The sequence below is a fragment of the Eleutherodactylus coqui genome, chromosome 7, assembly GCF_035609145.1.
Source record: "Eleutherodactylus coqui strain aEleCoq1 chromosome 7, aEleCoq1.hap1, whole genome shotgun sequence".
NCBI classification, from domain to species: domain Eukaryota; kingdom Metazoa; phylum Chordata; class Amphibia; order Anura; family Eleutherodactylidae; genus Eleutherodactylus; species Eleutherodactylus coqui.
In genome coordinates, this window is record NC_089843.1 from 171,092,884 (window position 1) to 171,116,064 (window position 23,181).

Consider the following 23,181-nt stretch of genomic DNA (forward strand, 5'->3'; position numbering starts at 1 on the left):
GGGCCCAAAACCACACGTCATTCATAGGGGTGAGAAAAAATAATTACAATACATGTACACTATTACAATACATATAGGGGGCTGGAAAACAGGCAGACTAGCTTAACAGCTGTAGGAGTGTGGTTGGAGGAGTTAAAACCTCCAGCCACACCACTGCTAAAGGGGGATGCCCTTAGACAAACGCCCTGGTGGAGTATGGTAAATGAACTGTGTTGATGAGAATGTTGATGTTATGGCACTAGGCCAATGTAGTGAGGGACATACAAATGAATAGTTAGTGGTCAGCCAAACTATTTTGTGTTTTGGTGTTGTGCAGTTTAAAAACACTGTGAACCATTGCTGTGTGCAATAAAGCTGGCAGAGATTTAAAGTCGTCCGGTTGTCCAGTGTCTCTGTTCGAGTGGCGCAATCCATCTTAAATAAGGAAGATGGCGGTCACCATATGACTAATTCCCAAATTCTCACAGTTGGGGGAGGATGTAGGCAGAACATGGTGCATAAAGTGACTGTATTGCAGCTGAAGGACCGGGACGTCTGAAAGTGCAAAATTGCATGTAAAAAGTAAGCTGCTGAAAGTTGCAGAAAATTAAAGGGCCAGCAATCCCAGAGAAACAAAAGGATTGTTCTGGTTGGAGGTGTCACAGTATGGAGCGCTGTGCACTTAAGTGTCCTACAGCTAGGAGGCCAGCAAAGTTGGCTGCAAGGATATGGGAATTGCTGTTGGGTGGAATCCAACTACTGGTGGAACTTGATCTACAGCAGGCAGTTTCTAGGCTCATGCCTGAGGTTCTGCCATGCCTTGCCACAGGTCTGGAGAAAAGCAGGACAGTGTTAATTAATTTTGGGACTGTGTCAATTGAAATTGAAAAGTGTGAAGTTCTGACAGGGGAGGTAGTTCTGGGCAGAGACTTTCCCTATTTCTGCCAGTTGTGGGATGGAGAGGATTAGGTGCAGCCTCCTACACAACCTGCTCTTTATCAGTCTAAACAAGTCTGAAAACAGTTGCTGGCCGGAGTCGCAGTAACTGATAATGTGAACTGTGCTAGAAGAGCTTCATAAGTGTGTCTTGAGAAGCTGCAGTGCCACAAGACAAGTTTAAGGGGTGGTGAGACCATCCTAGTGACTGATATAGGTGTGCAGAATGGACTTGCACAATCTGATGGACTCAGTGTTGTACATGTTTTGCAGAATGAGTCTGTGGCAAACGTTTGTGTGGAAAATGACACAGAACTGAAATGTGATAATTATGTTGCTTTGCATATTGGTGCGGTGGAATCTGCACACTGTGCACTGGCGAGTGCACTGACACCAGGGGCGTAGCTATAGAGGGTGCAGGGGATGCGGTTGCACCCGTGCCCAGGAGCCTTAGGGGGCCCATAAGGCCTCTCTTCTCCATAAAGAGAGCCCAGTACTATGAATAAAGTATTATAGTTGGGGGCCCTGTTACAGGTTTTGCATTAGGGGCCAGAAGCTTCAAGTTATGTCTCTGTGCAGCATGGTTTGGGTATGGGTACGGGTATAGAAACAGATAGAGGTGGGGCCCCAGCTCACGTTTTGCATCAGGGCCCCTGAGCCTTTAGTTACGCCCCTGACTGACACTATATCATAATGGGATAATGTCAATGCAAGGACATGTGATGTGCTTAATGAGTTTTCTTTACAGGATGGTGCAATGGAAGCTGCACGGTGTGCATTAGTGTCTAATGAAAACATATTTTAAAAGTGTATTGATAAAAAAGTGTTGCAGAAATTCTTTTGACACAGAAGCCTCATGTGAGAAGAGTTATGAAATGTCTTGTTCTGTGTATGAAGTGTCTAGAATTTGTGAAGGTAATCCACAATCTGCACAGGTGAATGCAGAGTGTGGATAGGTGGGCTTAGAAAGCCCAGCCACAGCCAATGTGGGAATTAGCTCAAAAGTGTCTCTAGTGGTAGAGAATGGAAATAATAAAGAGACTGCATGTAGTGCTAAAAGGGAAGGCACTCCAGAATTCTGCAGCAATTTATAGTACAATGTAAGTGAGTAGAGTTTTAACAAACCCTTTTCACACACAGTGGAAGAAATCTGCAGCGGAATCTACGCATGCTGTGAATTTTTACATTTGCGGCATGGTCTAGTTGTTGCGCAAAAGTGGGGTATTTTTATTGTGTATTTCATGCATAACAAGAAAGCCATGTGCAGATTTTGGTCTGGATTTTCATAATTTCTGCTGTGTGTGATCATAACAGAAGAATATCGAAAGACAGAATTCTAAAATAATTACTTCACGGCTGTTATTCCAGGAGGAATACAAGTGTTTACAAAACGTGACTCATCAGAAGAGCTGACACATTATCTCTAAGTAATGTATTTCTAAAAGTACTTATGTTTTAGAGAGATTATAATTAAATATAACTTATAATTGGTGTTTGACGTGAACCTACTCTTCTAAGGTCTCATGTCCACGGGCAGATCGGATTCCGCATGCAGGAGCCCTGCTCGTGGCCAAGGACACTGCGCTTGCCTGTCTGGGTCTTCTAAATGCTGTCTGGGTCCTCTATTTCTGGGTCTGCGGATACGTATGGAAGCACCGCGAACGGGCCGTGGAATGGACGGCTTTCATTGACTTCAAAAGTGAATGGAGAGGGGCGGGGGAGAGCGAGGAGTGAAATCTCCTCCAGCCGTCCCGACCCTCTGCTGGCTGCTCTGTCAGAGTCAGCAATACTTACTTCTGTGTAACAGCACTGGAGCGAGTACATGCGGGGGCGAGTGTCGGGCATATTTAGTGTCCTTTATTGATTTCCTTTGTTCATGATAAAGTAAACTTATGACTTATCTGCAATAATGTCCTTATTGCAGATACGTTGGTTGAATCTAAACCTTGTTGTTGGTAGGTTGAATCTAAACCTACCCTAGCTAAAAATGGGTGAACAATGTTTTTGCATTTAGACATAATGCTCTTCATACATTTGATTAAATTTTGAGTGATAATCATCCTGTGTAAATGGCCCTTAACGCCATACATTGTCTGGAACTAGACCAAATCTACTGTCAGTAGGTTTCCTACTCACAACCTAAACACATCGTAACTAGAGATAAGCGAGTGTACTCGCTAAGGGCAATTACTCGATCGAGCATTGTCCTTAGCGAGTACCTGCCCGCTCGGGAGCAAAGATTCGGCTGCCGGCGGCTGACTGGGAGCTGCGGGGGAGAGCAGGGAGGAACGGAGGGGAGATCTCTCTCTCCCTCTCTCCCCCCTGCTCGCCCCTGCTGACTGCCGCAACTCACCTGTCACCCGCGCCGGCAGCCGAACCTTTTCTCCCGAGCGGGCAGGTACTCGCTAAGGACAATGCTCGATCGAGCAATTGTCCTTAGCGAGTATGCTCGCTCATCTCTAATTGTAACCTATAAATATATACCCTTATAGACAAGAAGAAACAAAGAAGACCAGCAAGGTGTCAAAATAAGGAAACCCAGTAAGAGATCTGCATCTCCAAGTCTAATGAGCAGAATTATGCGAGGGACAAAAAGGAGTGGAATTATACATGGCATGCCATGGAGGATGTGTTTTATATTACTGTAATAATAGCTATTTAAGCCATGTTAGAGAGTAACCCTGCAGACTGGTTAAATCTGTCATTACTGGCTATTTAACCAGCATCAGCCCTGTGACCTTAAGGTGTTCGACCATGTTTTACATAAATTTAGCTAATGATGTATTACTAGTCAGCCTTGATATGCACAATTAAAATGCTTGGTGTTGTATCGCTTAATAAGCATTGCTTAGCAACTGAAATAAGAGAAAACTAGTGAAGTGGGAGCTTCTCTTAGCATTTTTTACACATAATGAAATCTATGAATCATTAATCAACATCTGCAATTATCTGTACTTGTTCAACTAAGTTGGAAAGAACAATCAAAAGAGAAAATGTTGCGTAAATGTAAATGTGCTTATATGAAAGTCTTTCAAGAGTGATACAGGAAATTATGTTGTATCACAGTACAATTACAGGCACACAAACAAACGGTGCAAAAAGGTTTCAGGGACCACACAATTGGTTGTCTATTTCCAAAATGCTCTTCTTTGTTCATGATTGATTATAATTATGTCTTATTTTCTCGATGTCTATTTTTAATATGCTTCACTCCTCTATTTGATCCTTGGTGAGACAATGTCAATTTAGAACACACACTGGAGATTTATTCATATGGCTGCGGTAGAGCAGGTCTTTAATGTGACCATTGTTCACTGGCTCACAACCATTATACAACCATTAGTACTGACATAGACTGAGTTACATCCTACATTAATCTCTTTCATTACTCAGCTGCCAGTATAGAACAATGGATAACTAATGACAACATATGTAACTTTTGTGTGGATATCAAACATAATAGAGAAGGAAACATTACTCACTTAACATGTCAAATATATCTTTTCATTATTTTTTAGGTTTGCAGAGATACATTTTTGTTCCATTTTCTTTGATATATATACTTGTGTCTTACATTAATCATAACACATGATCATAGAATCAGTAGCATGTACCTGAGTGGATTTCCAGAGGTGGAATGGGCCAACCATCAATGTGTGCCTCATGAGTCTTAGTTCTAAATTTGCTGCACAGTGGAGAGATTTTAATGTTGCTTCCCCCAGAGCTGCCAAAATAAGTAGGTCGTTGGAAGGTTTGTATTGGGAAGTATTTGTAAAGGTAGAGAATTCCTTACTTGTTTTAGATCAGACTGCGTGACCTGCACCCCAGTCAAGGATGGTGCAGACAATGAGAAGGACACAACAGGGATAACCAGAATGGACATTTGCTCATTATGAAGCATAGTGCTTACAGACGCTCAGTGAGGACAACAGGCTTAGTGCTTACACGCTTTTATAGAAATAAACCGCTTGGTGGTTACACATTTTTACAGAAGCAAATAACTTAGCAGTTTGCAGCAACACAGTCTATAACATGTTTACTTCAAGCAACAGTGCTAGTCTCGACTACGCAGTTCCTTGCTTACAGTCCAGTCACTGCCTCTTTTAATAACAGGTGTCAGGTGATTCTGTTCTGGAAATGTTTTGCTTTTGCCACTGGTCCTCAGTTCGGTTTGGCGCACACCAGCAGGCCTCAGTACACACTCTCATTCTATTCAGCTCGGCCCTACAGGTATGCTTAGGGCACCACACTGGCTGGTCAATGCAGCTCTGGTCACACTTACAGGAAGTATCATGTAGATCACGCATTGACTCTCTAGGCAGCAGGCCATAAACACTTGCAGGATCCCTTCAGGTTGTGGCTTACCTGCTATGTCTCTATCAGGGCTTGGTCTCCAACCAGTTGCAATCTCCAGGGCCACTTCTCCGAATGGTATAGAGTTCTCAACTCTCCAACAGCCCCAAAGTTCTTTTTGCAGCTCAATGTATCCTCTCTATGGTAATGTAGCACTTCTAGGTACACTACTCAGGTTCAGTATGGTGTTCTTTAATGGTGAGCACTGCTCTCCTCCTTTCACTCTATATTGCCACAATGTGCTTTAAGCAAACTCCTTATATAACTTGCCACTAGTTATGGAGCTATATAACGCAATCTTAGTGCATCAGAAGATGTGAGAAATTCCCACACAGGATGCTGACCTAATGTCTAATAGTTAGTGTCAATGATCCATTTCTCCGCTGATAGACTGTGCTAATAAAGCACATATTAGAACAGCAGGAACAATAGCAATAGTGAAATACATAATAGTGGTGAATGTGCCAATAGCCAACTGTTCATAGTTCAATGATACAGTAATAAGTGGTTGGGCATACTGACAGTCCATCTCTGTTTCCAAGCCCTTTTACATTTGGATAAAGTCAATCGAGGACTGGTTCTAGGAGGGATGCATATTATGATTTTTTTTATAGGGCCTACCCTCCTTAGCGTATGCATCTGTATAGTCTCCCTGAATGACAGAAAGATGAGTTTACTTACTGTCCATGTGTTAGAGCCCTGAGAGTTCTATAGTGATTTTCCTTTGTTCATGATAACAACGTGAACTGATGAGTTATCTGCAATAATGTCCTTGAAAGTGACTTGGCGTTGATGAATAACGTAAACCTACCCTAGCTTAAAAAAGGTGAACAAACTATTTTTGAAAAATGTAGCACACACGATGTCTGTAAAGAACATGTTCATCCTTACACATTGAGGATGAATAGCCTTACGTTCAAGTGGGCATGGTGGGCACTTTTTAAGTGCGGTTTATACATGTGTAATGTATTGTCTGAAGTTATTCTGTACACAGGCACTGCAATCCCGTGGCAAATCTCCGCCGTGGGAGCCGCCACCCGGGAGCAGGAGCCAGCAGATGAATCTCTGCGTTGAGCCTTTCTGACAGATAGGCTCACTGCGGAGAATCGCAGCAATTCGCAGCATGCTGCAAATTGCCGGCTACGAGCAGAGAATCACAATGATTCTCCGCTCGTGGACAGGGGGGCTGCGCTTTACTTAGCAATGCTATGGAAAGCGTTCAATGCATTCCCCGCGGCTGGATAATTGCCGCGGGGAACGCAGTGAAAACTCACCGATGGACAGGAACCCTTAGGGTGAGAAGTCTATGCAGTTGTTAAAGGGCCCCACAAAAGTGTAACATAAAAGAAAATGGTGACTGACTTTTTTTTCTGTTGGCTTGTATAATTCATTTCATGAGAAAGCTAGGTGGCTGGGAACATTTCCATTGCTTTCTTATTTCCTAATTATGACCCTGAGGTCTACAGCTCCTATAGACAGTATATGCTAGCAACGGTTAAACTGCAAACAGAACATTTGCTGTTATAATGTGTCTCTGTAGCTCTAGTATTTTTGTGACCTTTTAGTTTTATAATGTAGCATGCAGTATTCTTATACATTCTTTTGGGTGAAGCCCACCTGAGTCCCACAGAATAGCTGAGTTACATTTTGAGATACAGGATATTTATTAGTTATGATTCTAAGTAAAAATGTCCTGCTTTTCCCTAGAAAAAGCTGTAGAAACAAGTGTTCCATTGGCAATCTTGAGCTTAGTTTAATAGAACATTGAAGCATTGAGTTTCTTGAATATGCACATATTGTTCCCGTTTGGTCTAGTAATGTAGAATGGTATAGACCATTATCATTGCATGTGCTCCCTACTCTTATACTTCTCTTACACATTATGCGTACAAGACCATTGCTATATTAACTTACAGTTAGGCATATGGCACTTTGCTCCTCTACATACTAACATATCTACTCTTTTTAAATTATTCATCTGTTATATTGTGCCATTTTTGCCCTGTAGCACTGGCTGACATTTCATAGAGAGTGAGCCAGCATAGGGGCGTAAAATATATAATTATAGGAAGCGCCTGCTTGTGATTTTCCCATTTCATACTCTTCATGAGGCAGACAGGGGTGTTTGATCTGGAATTATAAGTTTCATTCTTCACTGACCTGTGATTAAAAAAATTTGCCGTTTTAGTAAATAAACAGGCTTCTGCATAATTCAAGTCTCGCTGTAGCTGCTAAACGTCTGCTCCTTCTGAGCGGTATATAGCCAGGGCCAGCTATGTTTTTTTTTTTTTTTGCTATTAAATAAATGAACAACAAAATCATAAAGAGTATGTAAACTAGAAGAAGCACAGCCGCTCAGTCTTTTTCCAAGCGACGTCAAGAAATAGGCAATGTCTAATTTATATTGACGGCCTCATGTTGAATTAAAGAAAGGATGAAAGCAGCACTTAATATTTGCATAATATGAGCCATCCTAATGTACTTTAACATTTTTCAAATTGACTTTATTGCTGATCTGTTCGCAGCACTCATGAGGATAAAACGTATTGCAATGACTAAAGCACAAAGAGGTTTCTCTAATGCAACTGATATGTATGCAGAAGTTTGGCTCACACCGCTTGTCTCATTGGCTTTGATGCCAATTCTCTTCACAAAGGTTCCCGTCAGCACTGAAATATTCATAAAAAGGTACACGTATACTGTGACCTTACAATGCAGGTAGCTGCTGAGTGCAAATGTAGAATTGGAATATGAACACTTCTCACACAGAATTTCCATTGAGGTCACTGGAAACATGGTGAGCTGGGTACATCACGTGTATATTCGGATTCCAGAACAGTCATTCAGATAGGAATATATATTCAAGCTGTTTTTTAATTTACATCTGTACACGTAGTTGAGAAAAGAAATTCTGAAAGTTCGTGTTTCAAAGTCTGAGTGCTAGCTCATGGGTGTAAGAACAGCCTGTACAAGAGGTAAGGGGTCCATTACCGCTTACAGGCAATTGCAGCTGTCTCTTAAATTGCATATAATGGACTTAAATCAGGCTTGGACTGCTTCACAGTGAAATACCAAAAGAGAATGTGATAAAATACTGGTGGTGAAGGCGCAACACTCTAAGCTAGTTGAAAGCTAAAGGTCTAAGATGTGATAGTGAAAGCACTTCTTTTTTATTAAACAACATAGAGAACCAGCAAGAGAATACGCATTTCGGGTTCTAGCCCCTTCGTCAGTTCGGCTGGATTAAACACAACAGGATGCATGGGGGTGACACAATTCCAAAGGTTTTTGGATGTGCCAGAAGCACCTCTTTCCTTCCTGTCACATACAGAACTTCTGGCTCATCCAAAAACCTTTGGAATTGTGTGAACCCTAGACATCCTGTTGTGTTTAATCCAGCCGAACTGATAAAGGGGCTCGAACCCGAAATGTGTATTCACTTGCTGGTTCTCTGTGTTGTTAAATACAAAAGAAGTGCTTTCACTATCGCATCTTGGACCTTTAGCTTTCAACTAGCTTAGAGTGTTGCTCCTTCACCGCCAGAATTTTACTACATTTTCTTTCGCTATACTCACGCCCACCTTGGTGGAGCGTTATCTCGTTGGTAGCACCTCCATCATTTGAAACACTATTTACTCTAGAATCATTTCACCACGCTCACTGGGTCTTGCTCCACCCTCCTTTTTCATCTTCGCTACTCACACAATGAAATAGGTGTTTTCCCTGGAGAGCCCTGAACCAAGAGTGGAACCAAGACATGAACAGCACATGGTACTGTACATGCACTGCAATACATACTGATAGGCAGAGTATAGCTTGTTAAACAGGTTAGATTTGCATGTAACTGTTCAGTGCATCCCTATAGTAAAATTTACTATTGGTGTAGTGGTGCAGAATGTATAATCCTTGCCCCTCCATAAGTGTCATACATGTCATGTCTTTTGTAGATGTGCTATGCAAAGTTGTCTAGTCATCTTGTTATGTGTATTGCACAGCTGCAGAAAGTGAGAGATTAATGTTTGCAAGAGACTGGCACATGCCTGCAAATGTATTAATTTATGTCCTGTCATGTGGTATGTGAGAGATTATAAGTATGAGAGCGAAAGAGAGTTCTTCTTCTGGTCTTCTATTCTTCTGGGTTCCTGAGAGAGAGTGCCAGCCACATGGCGGTGCCTTCAACCCTCATGTGGTGAAGAATGGAAGAAAATGAGAAGTTTCTTGAGTACCACAATGCCAGGAGCCAACAATGAGTGAGAACAAGTAAGAGAGATTGAGAGTGAGTGAGAAGAGACAACCAAAACCACCGTTCAGAGGTACTGTTCTGTGAGAGTGTCTGTGAAGTGACCCTACCCCTATCCTCCTCTGGAGAGTTTCCTGTCCAGGAGCAGTTCCTAGCAGATAACCGCGACAGCAGCATCGATTTCACCCTAAGTTTCCTCCCTGACCTTTAATTTTCTGTTTACCTGCACCAGTGTACTCTTTAAATGTATCCTAATCAAGTTTCCAAGTAAATTTTTGCCAGGCCCTGACTGTTCCCCAGGACCTGAAGTACGTTATACAGTTTGCGGCTCCTTTATTTACCGCCGAGGGTCATTCCAGTGGGTAACGTAACGGTGGCATCACCTGTGATAACCCTATCTACTGTTCTTATGTTTATTGCTCATCCCTCTCCCAGTGGTGTCTGGAAGAGGCCCAGCTCTGCTCTGGCCAAGGCTAAGGCCTCCCTCACACAGGGTGTTTTATACAGCGTTTAGCGCTGCCTTTTCAGCCCAGCGCTAAACGCTGTACAAGACTCCCATTCATTTCTATGGGGCTGCTCACACAGGGCTGAAAATGCAGCGCCTTGCAACGCTGTGCTTTGACAGCGATGCAAGTTCTATTTTGGGGCGTTTTCAGCCCTGCGTCGCCCATTAAAATGAATGGGCAGCGGTTTTAGCACTGCTGAAAACGCGGCAACACTTGGTGCCGCGTTTTTGGCAGCATTAACCGCTCGCCGATTTTCGGGGTGATGGCTTACAATAGAAGCCCTACCCCAAAAATCTGCCCCAGCTAGGTTAGGTAGAAAAAAAGAAAGTTAATACTCACCTAGCCGCTGCAGTCCGGGTTGCGGCCGCTGGTCTCTGCCGCTGATTCGGGCTTCCCCTGCATTCACAAGTCTATTGCAGTAGGCCAGGTTTGAGAACCCCGCCTCCGGCAATAGAGTGCTGTGATTGATTATCGGCATGCTCGATGCCCAATCACAGCCCTTCATTGACTGTCTCAGCCAATCAGCGCCGGCAAGCTCTGATTGGCTGAGACAGTCAATGAAGGGCTGTGATTGGGCATCGAACAAGCACCGACAACCAATCACAGCACTCTATTGCCGGAGGCTGGGTTCTCAAACCTGGCCTCCGGCAATAGACTTGGGAGTGCCGAGGAAGCCCGGATCAGCGGCCGAGACCAGCGGCCGCGACCCGGACTGCAGCGGCTAGGTGAGTATTACTTTTTTTTTTCTTTTCAGCATTCTTGGCTGTGTTTTCAGCCGAGCTGAAAACGCAGCCAAAACGCTGGCATAAAGTATGCCAGCGCTGCTGAAACGGGGTGGAATCTGCAGTAACGCAGCGCTGAAAAACGCTGCGTTTCTGCAAATGCCCTGTGTGAAGTGTGTCCCTCTGTAAGTGACCGCTCTTCCCTCTCAGCTTCTCAACGTATGCCCTGTGTCTGGAGTCACCCTACGGGATGCTGCACTGGGACCTAGGCGCCCCAGTCTGGCACTGTTTGAAAGAGGTTTGACTTATTTAATTTTCTTGCAAATTGGCTCCCCATGTGTAAAGGAAACAAACAAGCTTATACCCACCTCCCCTGGCTCCCTGCTATGCCCAGCACAGCAGGTTTAGGTCTTCTATGTGAAATACTGTTTACAGGCTGCAGCAGCCTGTATATGGGATGTCACTGGCTGTTGCAATTAATGACAGACAGAGCTCTGTGATTTATCTGCAATAATGCAGATAGTAATGCAAGAATGATGCATTTACCCAATATGACCTGCGAGTGTTATGTATAGAGGTCTTCAGTGTGGGATGGGGATAAACATAAATGAAAGTCAAGCATAATGAATTTTCAACTGATATAACTGATAAATATTTAGAATATGTACATTTTGTAATATTTATGTGCTCAAAAAAGAAAAACTTATTTTTTTTCTTAGTCTATGGACAATTTAATTTGCAAGTACAGCGGTTTGTCCTCCAAAGCTTTACTTCCCACTATATGCGAACATAGAAACTTGTAACTTTAGTAAGTTATTATGCAGAACAATCATTAGTCACTCAGCTTATATACACAAACTGTATTCACTGCTCCCTCTGAAAGTCTTATATATGAGACAACTATTGGTCCTTTGATTGCTGCTTGTCTACCAATAGTTATGCTTGTGTTTGCACTCCTTCAGTTTAGTATACTATGGTACCAGTTACGTGGTGAGGGCCATTACCTGTCCTTGGTATGGGGACCCTGTGAATTCCAGCTAGGCCCTTTGCGAACAGTATCCACTTGGGAGTTCATATCTTGGTAGATACGGTAGTAAGGGAATGTACTACTTCCATTTAAGTGGAATAAAACAGACAGAGATCTAATATTGCAAAGATGAATCACAAAGCATTTCTTTAATTCAGAAGCCAGTATATAGCAACAATGATCATAGTGGCAATGATCCAGTATAGCGCATATGCACTATTTTCAAATATCTAGAATACTGCATACCTGTATTACGTGTACAAGAGTATGAATTGACACATTAGTGTCTAGTGAAGAATTAATTGTCTTCATTCTGAGACCAATTAACAAGACAGGAAGCCTTCATTGACTAATTATTTTATCTAGCCTTAATGTTCTATATAATCCAAACAGAATGTTGTGCCATCAGGGTGCCATTCCTAAACTGTTATAAAGACAATTTTTATCATTTTAATGGGTTATCTGAGTTGGTGTCATTAATCTGTGGGGGATGGAACGATCTTAACAGCTGAACCAACATAACTAAGTATCAAGACATAGTAAAAACCAAAAATATGTAGCATTAGATGGCATGGATAGGGTTTGCACCTTAGACTCATAATAAATCATCATCTTGCATTGCCTAGGAATTGGTTCATATCTGATTTCCATTTTTTCTCACTTAAAGGGGTTGTCCGGCCCAGAAACATCATATCTCATTACTTCTGTTTGCCCATTTCCATGCACTTTGTAATATACATTGTGCATGGAAAATGAAGCAAACAGAAGTTTTGGACTTACCTGAAGGGGTGCCCCCCCCTGTGTTGACCCTCGGTCGTCCCAGGTTACGACAAGAAATCGTCTGCATTTCTTGTCGGGCCGGCAGCAGCTCTCGTCGGCGCGGGAACGTGTCTCTTCCCCTCCGCGCATGCGCAGTCCTTGGTTATTCCGCCGGGACCGCGCTCTTTCCCTAATCTTTGCAGGGGACGCGCGCCGCCGGTCGGCGCATGCGCAGTACACTCACTTCCTGGTTTCATATACCAGAGCGGAGTGAGTGTCTGCCTGCCGCTGCTGCCAAGGAGACACCATCGGGACTTCAAAAGTAAGTGGAAGGGGAGAAGGGGAGAAGGGGAGAAATGTTGGAAATGTTGGAGAGGAGGAGTTGGAGAGATGGATGGATGGATGTGTGCAGGGGGGGGGGGTGCAGTGATGTGTGTGTTCGTGGTGTCTGGAGACCGGCTGTCAGAAGTCCCGGGGGAAGGGGGGGGTGTGGAGAGGGAGAGATGGAGGAATGGATGGATGGATGGATGTGTGCAGGGGGGGGTGCAGTGATGTGTGTGTGTGCACGGACCCGGCTGACAGAAGTCCCGGGGGAAGGGGGGTGTGTGGAGAGGGAGAGATGGAGGAATGGATGGATGGATGTGTGCAGGGGGGGGGGGGTGCAGTGATGTGTATGTGCATGGACCCGGCTGACAGAAGTGGGGGGGGGTCATTGTGAGAGGGGCACTATGAGGGCATGTGTGTGTGGGGAAATGTTTTACTTTACTTTAGCAGGGGGCGGGGCCTGGGCGGGCAGAGACTGTAGAGCAGTTCAATAGAGGTGGGCGTGTCGTGGGCGGGGCTAGGACGTGAGCTGAGGGAAATCCTGCCTTTTCATGTCTCTTACTACCATCGGGAGCGCGCACACAGAGGAGGGAGAGCGCAGAGCATGTAAGAAGGCAGCACAGAGGCGCCATCTTTGAAAGCTGCAGTGAACATCAGAGTCTAAGGTAAGAAACTGACATTGCAGCTGATCTACTGGCCGGTTTGAGCCCCTGTATGCTGTCTGTTACTATCCTTACTGAAAGGAAAGCAGCAGCATTATAAAAATTTTTACTCTGTGTGGCCGGACAACTCCTTTAACTATACTATGCCTCCACTATTTCCTTCTATCTTTCAAATACAACAAAGGTACAAATATTTAAGCGGAAACCAAGCCAAAAATGATTTTCTCATATGTCATTAGGTGTATGTCGGAAAAACACAAGAGAAAACCACCAAAGAACTTTGTGTAGAAAGTTGTAGATCAGCTTAACTACGAGTTGAGATAACTCTTCAACTTCCCAGGGACAAACTGCAGATAATCAGTGTCTAGAACGTCAGTGCAGTTCAATTATTTATTGAAAATCTGCATAATATCCAACAACATAAGAAGTTAAAGCGTGCCGCATGTGCCAAGGTACGGTCTCCAGTGTGTTTTTATCTCTCTGTACCTACCGGTATATCATCAATATAGCTTTTACTTGTTATGTCACTAGATTTTACAGTTAGCCCAGTTATGCAGCAGTGCACCTTCTGCATTAATGTATAACTAGGATTCCTATTCTAGGGTCTGTAAAGTTTGTCACCCCTTGTTATTCCCTATAAAATAGAACAGAAATTGTATGTTATATTTTCTTTTATATTTGCACTTACAGAATAGACCCTCAAATATACTTGATTACTAAAGCCTTCTTTATCACAGATCCATGCACACTATTATAAAGTATTACAGTATTACTTACTATTGTCTATTAATATTGTCAAAGCCTTATATGACTCCAGTATAGCTACCATAATATCTAATAAGTGTAGTGTTATGCTGAAGAGGACTGTATTAAAACTAATGAACTCCAATGTTAACATTACTTTAAATGAAGATTATGTTAAATAGCTTTCCATATATTTGATATACAAAGTTGATGATCTAATTGTCCAGTAATGTTGTCAGAATCATTTAACATATTTTTGTGATGCCATAGTGATTTGCGGTACACCGGTATTTACTCCTTAAGGCACACTTTGAAATGTCATTTCATTATGATTAGTCACAAATATTTGTCATAACATTTCATTAAAATGTTCATACCTATAATGGTGCTTATAGATATTATTTCTTATACTGGTTAGACAATTCAGATATCGCTTGCTGATTTTTTTAAAATCTAGATTTTTATTACATTTAAATACACCAGTGTACCCGGTATGCTGTATGATTACTAAGATTAAAGAAACCTACAGGTCCTACACAGTTAAAAATGAAAGAGTTTTTACAGGGATTCTCATCAGTGTCCCATCCTTAGGACAGGTCATTAGTGTGTGGACCACATATTAATGAAGTTAACCAGGAACTTGCGACCCACCCAGTTATGCTGATGTTGTAGATTCACAATAGTCCTTCCATGACCTTTCACACAGAGATGCCATTGTTTATCAGTTCTTTGGCTCTGGAGTGTGACAATCACAAGTAAATCGCATTGCGTCTAGTCGAGAGAAAGGAAGATGAAAGATTGGTAGTAAGGTCATACTCTTGGGACCAGAAAGCAAAGTAGACACGCTATCAAAAGCTTCAATATGACAAATATTGCTGCTGAATTAGGATTAAAACACTCAAAAAAACACCATTCGAGGTTTTACTGCTAAGGTGATGCTAAGTCTGTTTCAGATAAAAAAATGTTCTTTATTATTTAAAACAAGGACAGAAAAATATAAGGCTACACATTTCAACCCCTGAGGTGAACCCCATTCTGGGGTTAAAATGCCTTGTACAACACAAAATTCAAAAAAGTTGGGATGCTGTGTAAAATGTAAATAAATATAACGAAAAAAAGAATGCAATGATTTAAGAATCTCATATAACCATATTTTATTCAAAGTAGAACATAGAACCCATATCAGAAAGTGAAGGGAGACATTTTTCTATTTAATTTTAAAAAAATTAACCTATATTAAAGAATTGATGGCAGAAACACATCTCAAAAAAGTTGGGCCAGGGCCATGTCTACCATTGTGTAGCATCCCTTCTTCTTTTTACAACAGTCTGTAAGCGCCTGGGAAGTGAGGAGACCGATTGCTGGAGTTTTGGGAGAGGGATGTTTTGCCATTCTTGCCTGATTGCTGATTCTAGCTGCTGAACAATCCTGGGTCTTTTTGCCAGAATTTTCATTTCCTAATGTGCTAAATGTTTTCTTTTGGTGAAAGGCCTGAACTGCAGGCAGGCCAGGTCCCTGAAAGAAACGTCTGAATAAGAGCATACATTGGATATACAAAGTCTACACACCCTTGTTAAAATAACAAGCTTTTATAATGTTAAAAAAGTCTCACAAAGATGAATAATTTCAGGTTTATTTCCACCTTCAATATGACCTTCAATGTACGTTATCTGTATGATTCCATTGAAAAACAAGCTAAAATCTTTTAGGCTGGAAGATTTAAAAAAATAGCTTAACATAATGTGGTTGCATAAACGTGCACGCTGCACACCCTTAGGCCTCATGTCCACTAGCAGAATTGAAATGCAGATTCCGCGGGTGAAATCCGCGTTCAATTTTGTCCACAGGGAATCATTGGCCATCCACGGTCAATTAGATTGAATTTTGCACCCGCGGATGGCATTTTAATCAATTAGCAAAAAAACGCAGCATGCACCATTTTACCGCGGATTCCGCACAGACCGGCCACATTGCTATCTATAGGTGCGGATATCTGCATGCAAAAAAAATACCATTTAAAGCACATCTGCACGGAATCTGCTGCGGAAATCCACTGAAGATTCTGCACAGATTGTATTTTTCCAGTGGACATGAGGCCTAAGACCAATACTTTGTTGATGTATAATTTGACTTTATGCTTCCTTGATCCCAAGAATATGACATTCTACCCCTCTTTCATCTTCCTCTCTCTCTTGATTAGATACAATGCGAGTTACTTGTGATTGCCACACTCCAGAGCCAAAGAACTGATAAACAATGATATCTCTGTGAGAAATGTTCTGAAAGGTGGTTTTATTGGTCTGGTGTGAGCTTTGGGAAAGGCTCTCCGGTGAACTAACAGGGCCTTGCAACTCCTCTTGTATGTGGGGTACATCATATTTATGAATTGCAGCGATTCATGCTATTATGCACATGCTTACACAATTATAGGTGAGAGCAATAATTATTGTGTGCTGCCTACAATTGATTTTTGACTTACTTCACCATGACAAGCACCCCCTTTGTGCTCCCTCTCTTCTTTTCTTTTTCCCACATTTTGCTCAATTAGGTGTGAGGAGAGGTCTGCATTCAAGTGTACTAGCAAGTTTTCATTTTGACTTTAAGTTAATTGTAGGTGTAGGGAAATGCATGTCGGCAGTGAAAAGTGTCCAAGAAGGCTTATCAGGAAATGCCACTCTATTTTCTGCAATATGGGACCTGTTTAAAAATAGTTTCCTTAAATTGATATATAGTTAGATGATTTATACCTACATGAATCCTAATATGTTGTATGCATGTTGCGCATATATTGTAACAAAGTATACATTGAAATAGTGGACATATTCTGGTCTGTCCAATTAGAGCACTGGTAATACAAGCTGTTATACGACCATATATGAACTATGTGCTTTTTATTCATCATGATACTATTACTTTTCTTACTGTTAGGACCAGGAGCCTATGACCTAATGAAGAAGCCGGTCATGCAATCTCTATCATCTGTTCCAAGAGAGGAACGTTTTAAAGACCCAAATGAGATTTCTCCAGGGCCTGGATCATATGAGGTACCAAATAACTACACAATGACATACAGCCAATTAGTTACTTAGCTGATTACAAATAATCTTTCTGATTTGGAACACTCATAACTCAAATTTAATGATACTTAGATACATAAATTTGATATCAATGGGAACAAACTCAAAAACTTTCATTTAGTTAAACTATCTAACAGTAAGACTGACCTTGTTGAAAATGGCAACCAATCACAGTGCTGCTTGTATCTCATTTTCACAATTCATTAGGAAGTTTTCTTTTACTTGCTGTCTGAACTGGGTCCTAGACCTCTTTAGTCTCTGATCCCTACTTCCAGCAACACGACTATTTGATTCCCAGAGTTTCATTTTTTCGCTTAACTTCTTAGCAAACTTTTGAAATGCAGCCTTTTTTTCTGACACTACTTCCATGGCTCATATTTAATGCACGATGTATATTACAAAGTGCATTAATATGGCCATACAGAAGTGCTGAACCCCACTTGCTTTCGCGAGACAACCCCTTTAAGCTTCTCCAACAGGGTCTCCATTCCTTTCATTTCCCAAGTTGCTGAGGTAAAATGAAAGCTTTACTGTGATTGGTTGCTATGGACAACAAGGACAGTCTTACTGTTAGATGGTTTTGCTATATAAGGCCTCAAACATTTATTCTTGCCATAGTAATCGCTAAGGAGATATGAGAGAAAATGGCTGCCAACAAAAGCAGAAGAACGTTTTGCATCATTGATCTTCACGTCTATCAGTCTGTTATTAATAAGCAATATCATTTTTTAACAAAGTTTGGTGAAGATCCACCAAGCGGACGCACAATTCGCAAGTATTGGTACTCCAATTTTAAAGAAAAGGGTTGCATCTGTTAGTTAAAATCATCCAGCCGTCCACCATTAAGTGAGGACAAAATGGACCATGTCTGTGCAAGTTTCATACAAAGTCCCCAGTAATCCACCATCAGAGCAAGCAGAGAATTGGACAACTCGCATTTGACTGTGTGGAGGATTCTGTGCAAACCTTTGCGATGTTATCCTTTCTGCAAGAAGATGCAAACTCTAATGGAAACCGATGGTTTCATGCAATCTTTAGTGATGAAGCTGCCTTCCACCTTTCTGGCATAGTCAAAAAATGTAATGTCAGAATCTGGTCTACGTGGAGCATAGGTGCAACTCTCCTAAGGTGAAACTGTTTTACCCTATAATCTGTAGGAAAGTATACGGCCCATTTTTTGCCCATAAGGAAAAAATCACGGGGATATCATATGTGGTCATGCTACAGATATGACTTCTGCCGCAACTGGAAAAGGAAATGCCAGGTTTCATCTTCAAACAGGATGGGGCACCCCCCTATTTTCACAATGAGGTCAGAAGTGAGCTCAATAGACAACTACAAAACAGATGGATTGGCCATGCAGGCTGTGATAATAGTGAATGGCTTCCTTGGTCTCCACATTCCCCACGTCTTACGCCTTGTGATTTTTTTGGGGTGGGGGGGGGGAGTGTTAAAGATAGTCTACATGCCCCCTTTACCAGCCACCATGCATGATCTGTTAGTACACATCACAGAAGCCATTGCACCAGTCAATTAGGATACATTGCAATATGTGTAGCAGGAACTTGAGTACAGTCTTGACATGTGTCGAGTAACGAAGAGCGCTCACATTGAACACCTGATGTGGAAAACATTTTTGATGTTGTGCAAAAAAAGCTTTTGGGAGTTTTTCTTTACATTGATATCAAATTTATGTATCTGAGTGTCATTACCCTGAGTTACAAGTGTTTCAAATCAGAAAGATCATTTGTAATACCCCTGTATACACCAGTACCAAAACAATGTCACAATGATATGTTGAACTAAGCATGTGTCATTAAAGAGGTTCTCCATTGTAATATATATATATTGTGGATAGAGGGGTTTTTGCCTGCGGATTGCCAGCCTCTCCATCTGGGAAACGGCGTACCTCACGCATGTAGACATCCTCTAAGAACAAGAATTTTCTTTAAAAGTGGCACCAGCCAACATTTATTTGTCGGTGCAGCAATGTAGACAGCATACACAGCATATCACACAAAAGTCTATAATTAAGGGTTCATCACAACCCCACAGGGCCGCCGTCACTACCCTGCTCAGGGCGTCTGGAGGACGTTCTCCTCCGTCAAACGCATGATTGTTCCCAAAATGGTCCACACAGGACCTCAGGCTTTCAGACCTTCTAGCTCCACTGAGCTGTAACTCTCCTCTGAGTGTTGTAGAAAGTGACACTTTAGCTTCTGCCACACCCACAGCTGTTAACGTTTTTCGCAGTACCAGAATGCCTATCTAACAACCTCTGCCAGCTGCTTTAATGCTGCACCCCCTGCGTGTGTATATATATATATATATATATATATATATATATATATATATATATATATATATATATATATATAGTATATTAAGCATTATTCTAGAAATCAGTGCTTGTTTACCTAGCCTTCACACAGGCTAATTCATAATGTATGTGGTTCTTCCAATTGTGTGTCACTCATGCAGTTTTATCATTGTCAGCAGCCAATCCTTTGTTCACACAAGAAGGTGCGTTGCCAATTACAATGACTTTCTCATCCGCACAAAAGATGCAGTCAGCTGATGAATAAGCCGTTTGCTCATTTTTCAGCTGATCTGATACAGCTTCACAGCCCCGTGATTGGGCAAACAAAAGTTCCTATGAACATTCCTGCCAGATAATCCATTGGGTCATATGTATGTACACTATAATTGTAAAACTCCTTTAGTGCAGGATCTTGCACATCAAAGTACTGCTCCATTTGTTTCTCAAGTAAGTACATGGACTTGCACTGTGTTTGGGCATCTGTAATAATGCACTGTATGCATTATGTGAGGAAGCTAATAAATAGCAGTCAAAAAACCCCCAAAACCAACAGAAATGAGAGAGGACATAGGGGAAGTAAAATAGAAGAGAAAGGGTCAGATGAAAGGAGAATGAGCCTACAGTAACATTTCTGTGCATTGAAAAAAGAAGAAAGCTCTGTCCTCATTGGTGTTGTATCAGTTGATTTTGGCATAGTCTGCAATATCAATCTTGCCATCAAAAATACCAAACCCTGATGGAAATCTGACAGACCTGATTGTGTCAGTAGGGTCCATCAGGATTCATTGGAATGCATTTACAAACTGATCCAACATAGCTGCCATGTCACCTGTATAAACGGAAAACATGAAACTAATTTGCACAAACTTTTATTTTGTCACTTGGAGATAATTAATCAAATGGATCTCACTTTTTTCAGTCTACTACTGGTGGTAAGCATAGTTCACAACAGTTTAGACACAGTGATACACTTTCCGAATCCTAAATGAAACCGAATAATTGGATGCAGAATGGGAATCAGATTATTTTAGGATTTAACGATATCTGAGTAATCAAAATAGAATTTCTGCTTTTCCTTTTTTGTGCTATTATTAGTCAATCAAATAATGTTTTACATTTCTTCTCCTTGTCTCTAAATGTTTATTCTAAGTTTCTTTAAAAGTTCACCCTGAGATATGCAATTAGCTATTTAAGAAGCCTCCAGAATTGATAAATAAAAAATATTAACCTTTGTACAGAATCTGCGATTATTATAAATGTCAGTCCCAACTCATAAAAATGCGCAAGCAGGTTGGGGATAATTATGCTAATATAGACATTAGGGATTTCAAAAATCAGTTCACTTTCTGTTGCATCCATACAGTCAGTTAGACTTTATTATGTAACTCTCCCTAACTGGGAAAGTATCTTTTTTTCTAGATTGGTGACTTATAACCATATTCTATGTGAAAGACTGAGTACCACATTTTCCCCATTGTGTTGCATGATTGTTTATATAGTGTAGTATGATAAAAGTGGAATTTTCCCTCATACTGTATGCGTACTGTATTACTGGGAACAGAATATAATATAGTCAACACTATAGACAACTCTGCTGGGATGGCAAGTAATGCTAATATTGGTATTGTGGGCCATACTTGTATCATGTGGATACCAGCACAAATCTATACGGGGCTGACAGACCTTGTCTCGAGGACTACTCATAGCAGAAATGAAATACCATTTTTGTTTCCCCAGGCAGAGGAGTAACTTAAAGCTCTTGGGCCCCAACGCAAAACCTGTAATGGGGCCCCCAACTATAATACTTTATTCATAGTACTGGGCTCCCTATATGGAGAAGAGAGGCCTCATGGGCCCCCTAAGGCCCAATATCCATAGGCAAAATAGTATTTGTAAATCCGTGCGGGTGTCCCACACATGTGATCTGTGCTCATAGGGAATCATTGGACACCCGCAGGTAATTAAATACCTGCAGATGTCATTTTTCCCTGGCGCGCAGATTGCACGCGTGAGAAACCACCCTTAGCATGCTCCATTTTGTGCGGGTCTCCCGTGGCTTCCATTGAAGCCTATGGAAGCAATCTGGTCCCACGGCACACCCGCAGCTGTATTTGTGCTGTGCCGCATGACCGTGGGAAAGCAGGGGTTCAATAGAAAAAAAATGTGCATGCGCAGTCCTGAGCACATCCGCTGGGCCGAAGAAAGAAGATCCAGCTGCGACGGAGGGCAGATCCGCAGCGTCCATACAGGTAAGTATATCTGATTTTCTGGCCTCATGTCTGCGGGGCAGGAGGCACCCACTGCAGGATTCTGCATGGGGAATCCGTGCGGGTCCAAATTTCCCCATGGACATGAAGCCTAAGGCTCCCTGGGCCCGGGTGCAACTGCATCCCCTGTATCCCCTATTGTTACACCAGTGTCCCCAGGCAGCTGCTTTATTTCCCTCCTGTTTCGCATAGCTGACAATTGATACAGTTTGCCTTTTATCTAAGGGTACATATACATGGGCCAACTACCAAAATGAGTGATTTAAGCAATAGTTGCACAGGAGCGACAGTCATCCAATGTTAAAGTATCCTAAGTATATGTGTTTCAATAAATTGAAATCTAAGAATATGTTTACACTACATACGTATGGCGGGAACATAAGAGGACAATCACAAGTGAGCAATCATGGTTCTAGTGACAAAACCTTTAAGATAGATTTAGAGGAGTGTGAACTCCAGGTGACAACTGAAGGTTTCTCTGACATATACAGCCTAGGGATATTCAAAATGGGCATTTTATACATTTTTGATAAAGAAACAATAATCTCTTTCTAATTCTCATACAAGTTTGCCACATAAATGGACCCAGTCCACCTGAACACCAAAGCACTTAGGATACTCTTCAGTCTCTCTATTGGAATATAATATAGAGATTTCGATGAAGAATGCACCCTATATTATGAGCAGTCCTAAACTGCATAACGATTTGGGAATGATTTATTAAAATGTTAGTAGAAATACTATAGCTTTAAGAACACTCATCTCTGGGAATTTTACCAACCTCTGACACCCATTTACCCACTAAAATAAAAACAATATTTTTGTCAACCTCTCACAAAGGCTTTCTAAACCTTGAGAACATACACCTTTATTGGGAGTAGAACTACAAAATGAATCAGCTGACCGCAGCCAAGGACTGCTGATGGGAGAAACCAGAATACCTCTTTTGTTTCTTTGGGAAGCTGCTTGTATCCTCCTTTTCTACTGAAATAACCCAGGATGCATGTCTGACTATGTTTTGTACTTTCCCCTTTAAAATCTCAGTTGTAATTATTCCATTTTCTTCTACGAAGCAATTAGTGGGCTCTTAAGGGACAATAGTGGATCACAGTTATAAAGTGGGCTATCTTAGGGAGTAGTGGGTGTGATTTCATGTGGCTGGGGGAGTTGTTCTTCAAAGTAGACACTTAACCACAGCTATAAAGGAAAATTAATATGCAGCAGCACTTTCTATAGGTTTTAACTTTGTAGTGTACTTGGTTAGC

General features: G+C 41.7%; 1 protein-coding gene across 3 annotated transcripts in view; it reads left to right on the top strand.

Annotated features, from left to right (window-relative positions):
* Positions 1-23,181, top strand: part of STPG2 (sperm tail PG-rich repeat containing 2) — a 639,920-nt gene that overhangs the window by 369,415 nt on the left and 247,324 nt on the right. For all 3 annotated transcript variants that reach the window (XM_066574018.1, XM_066574020.1, XM_066574019.1), the window contains exon 13: positions 17,181-17,296. In XM_066574018.1, coding sequence (XP_066430115.1) covers positions 17,181-17,296 — 116 coding nt within the window. The remainder of the gene's footprint in view (positions 1-17,180; positions 17,297-23,181) is intronic.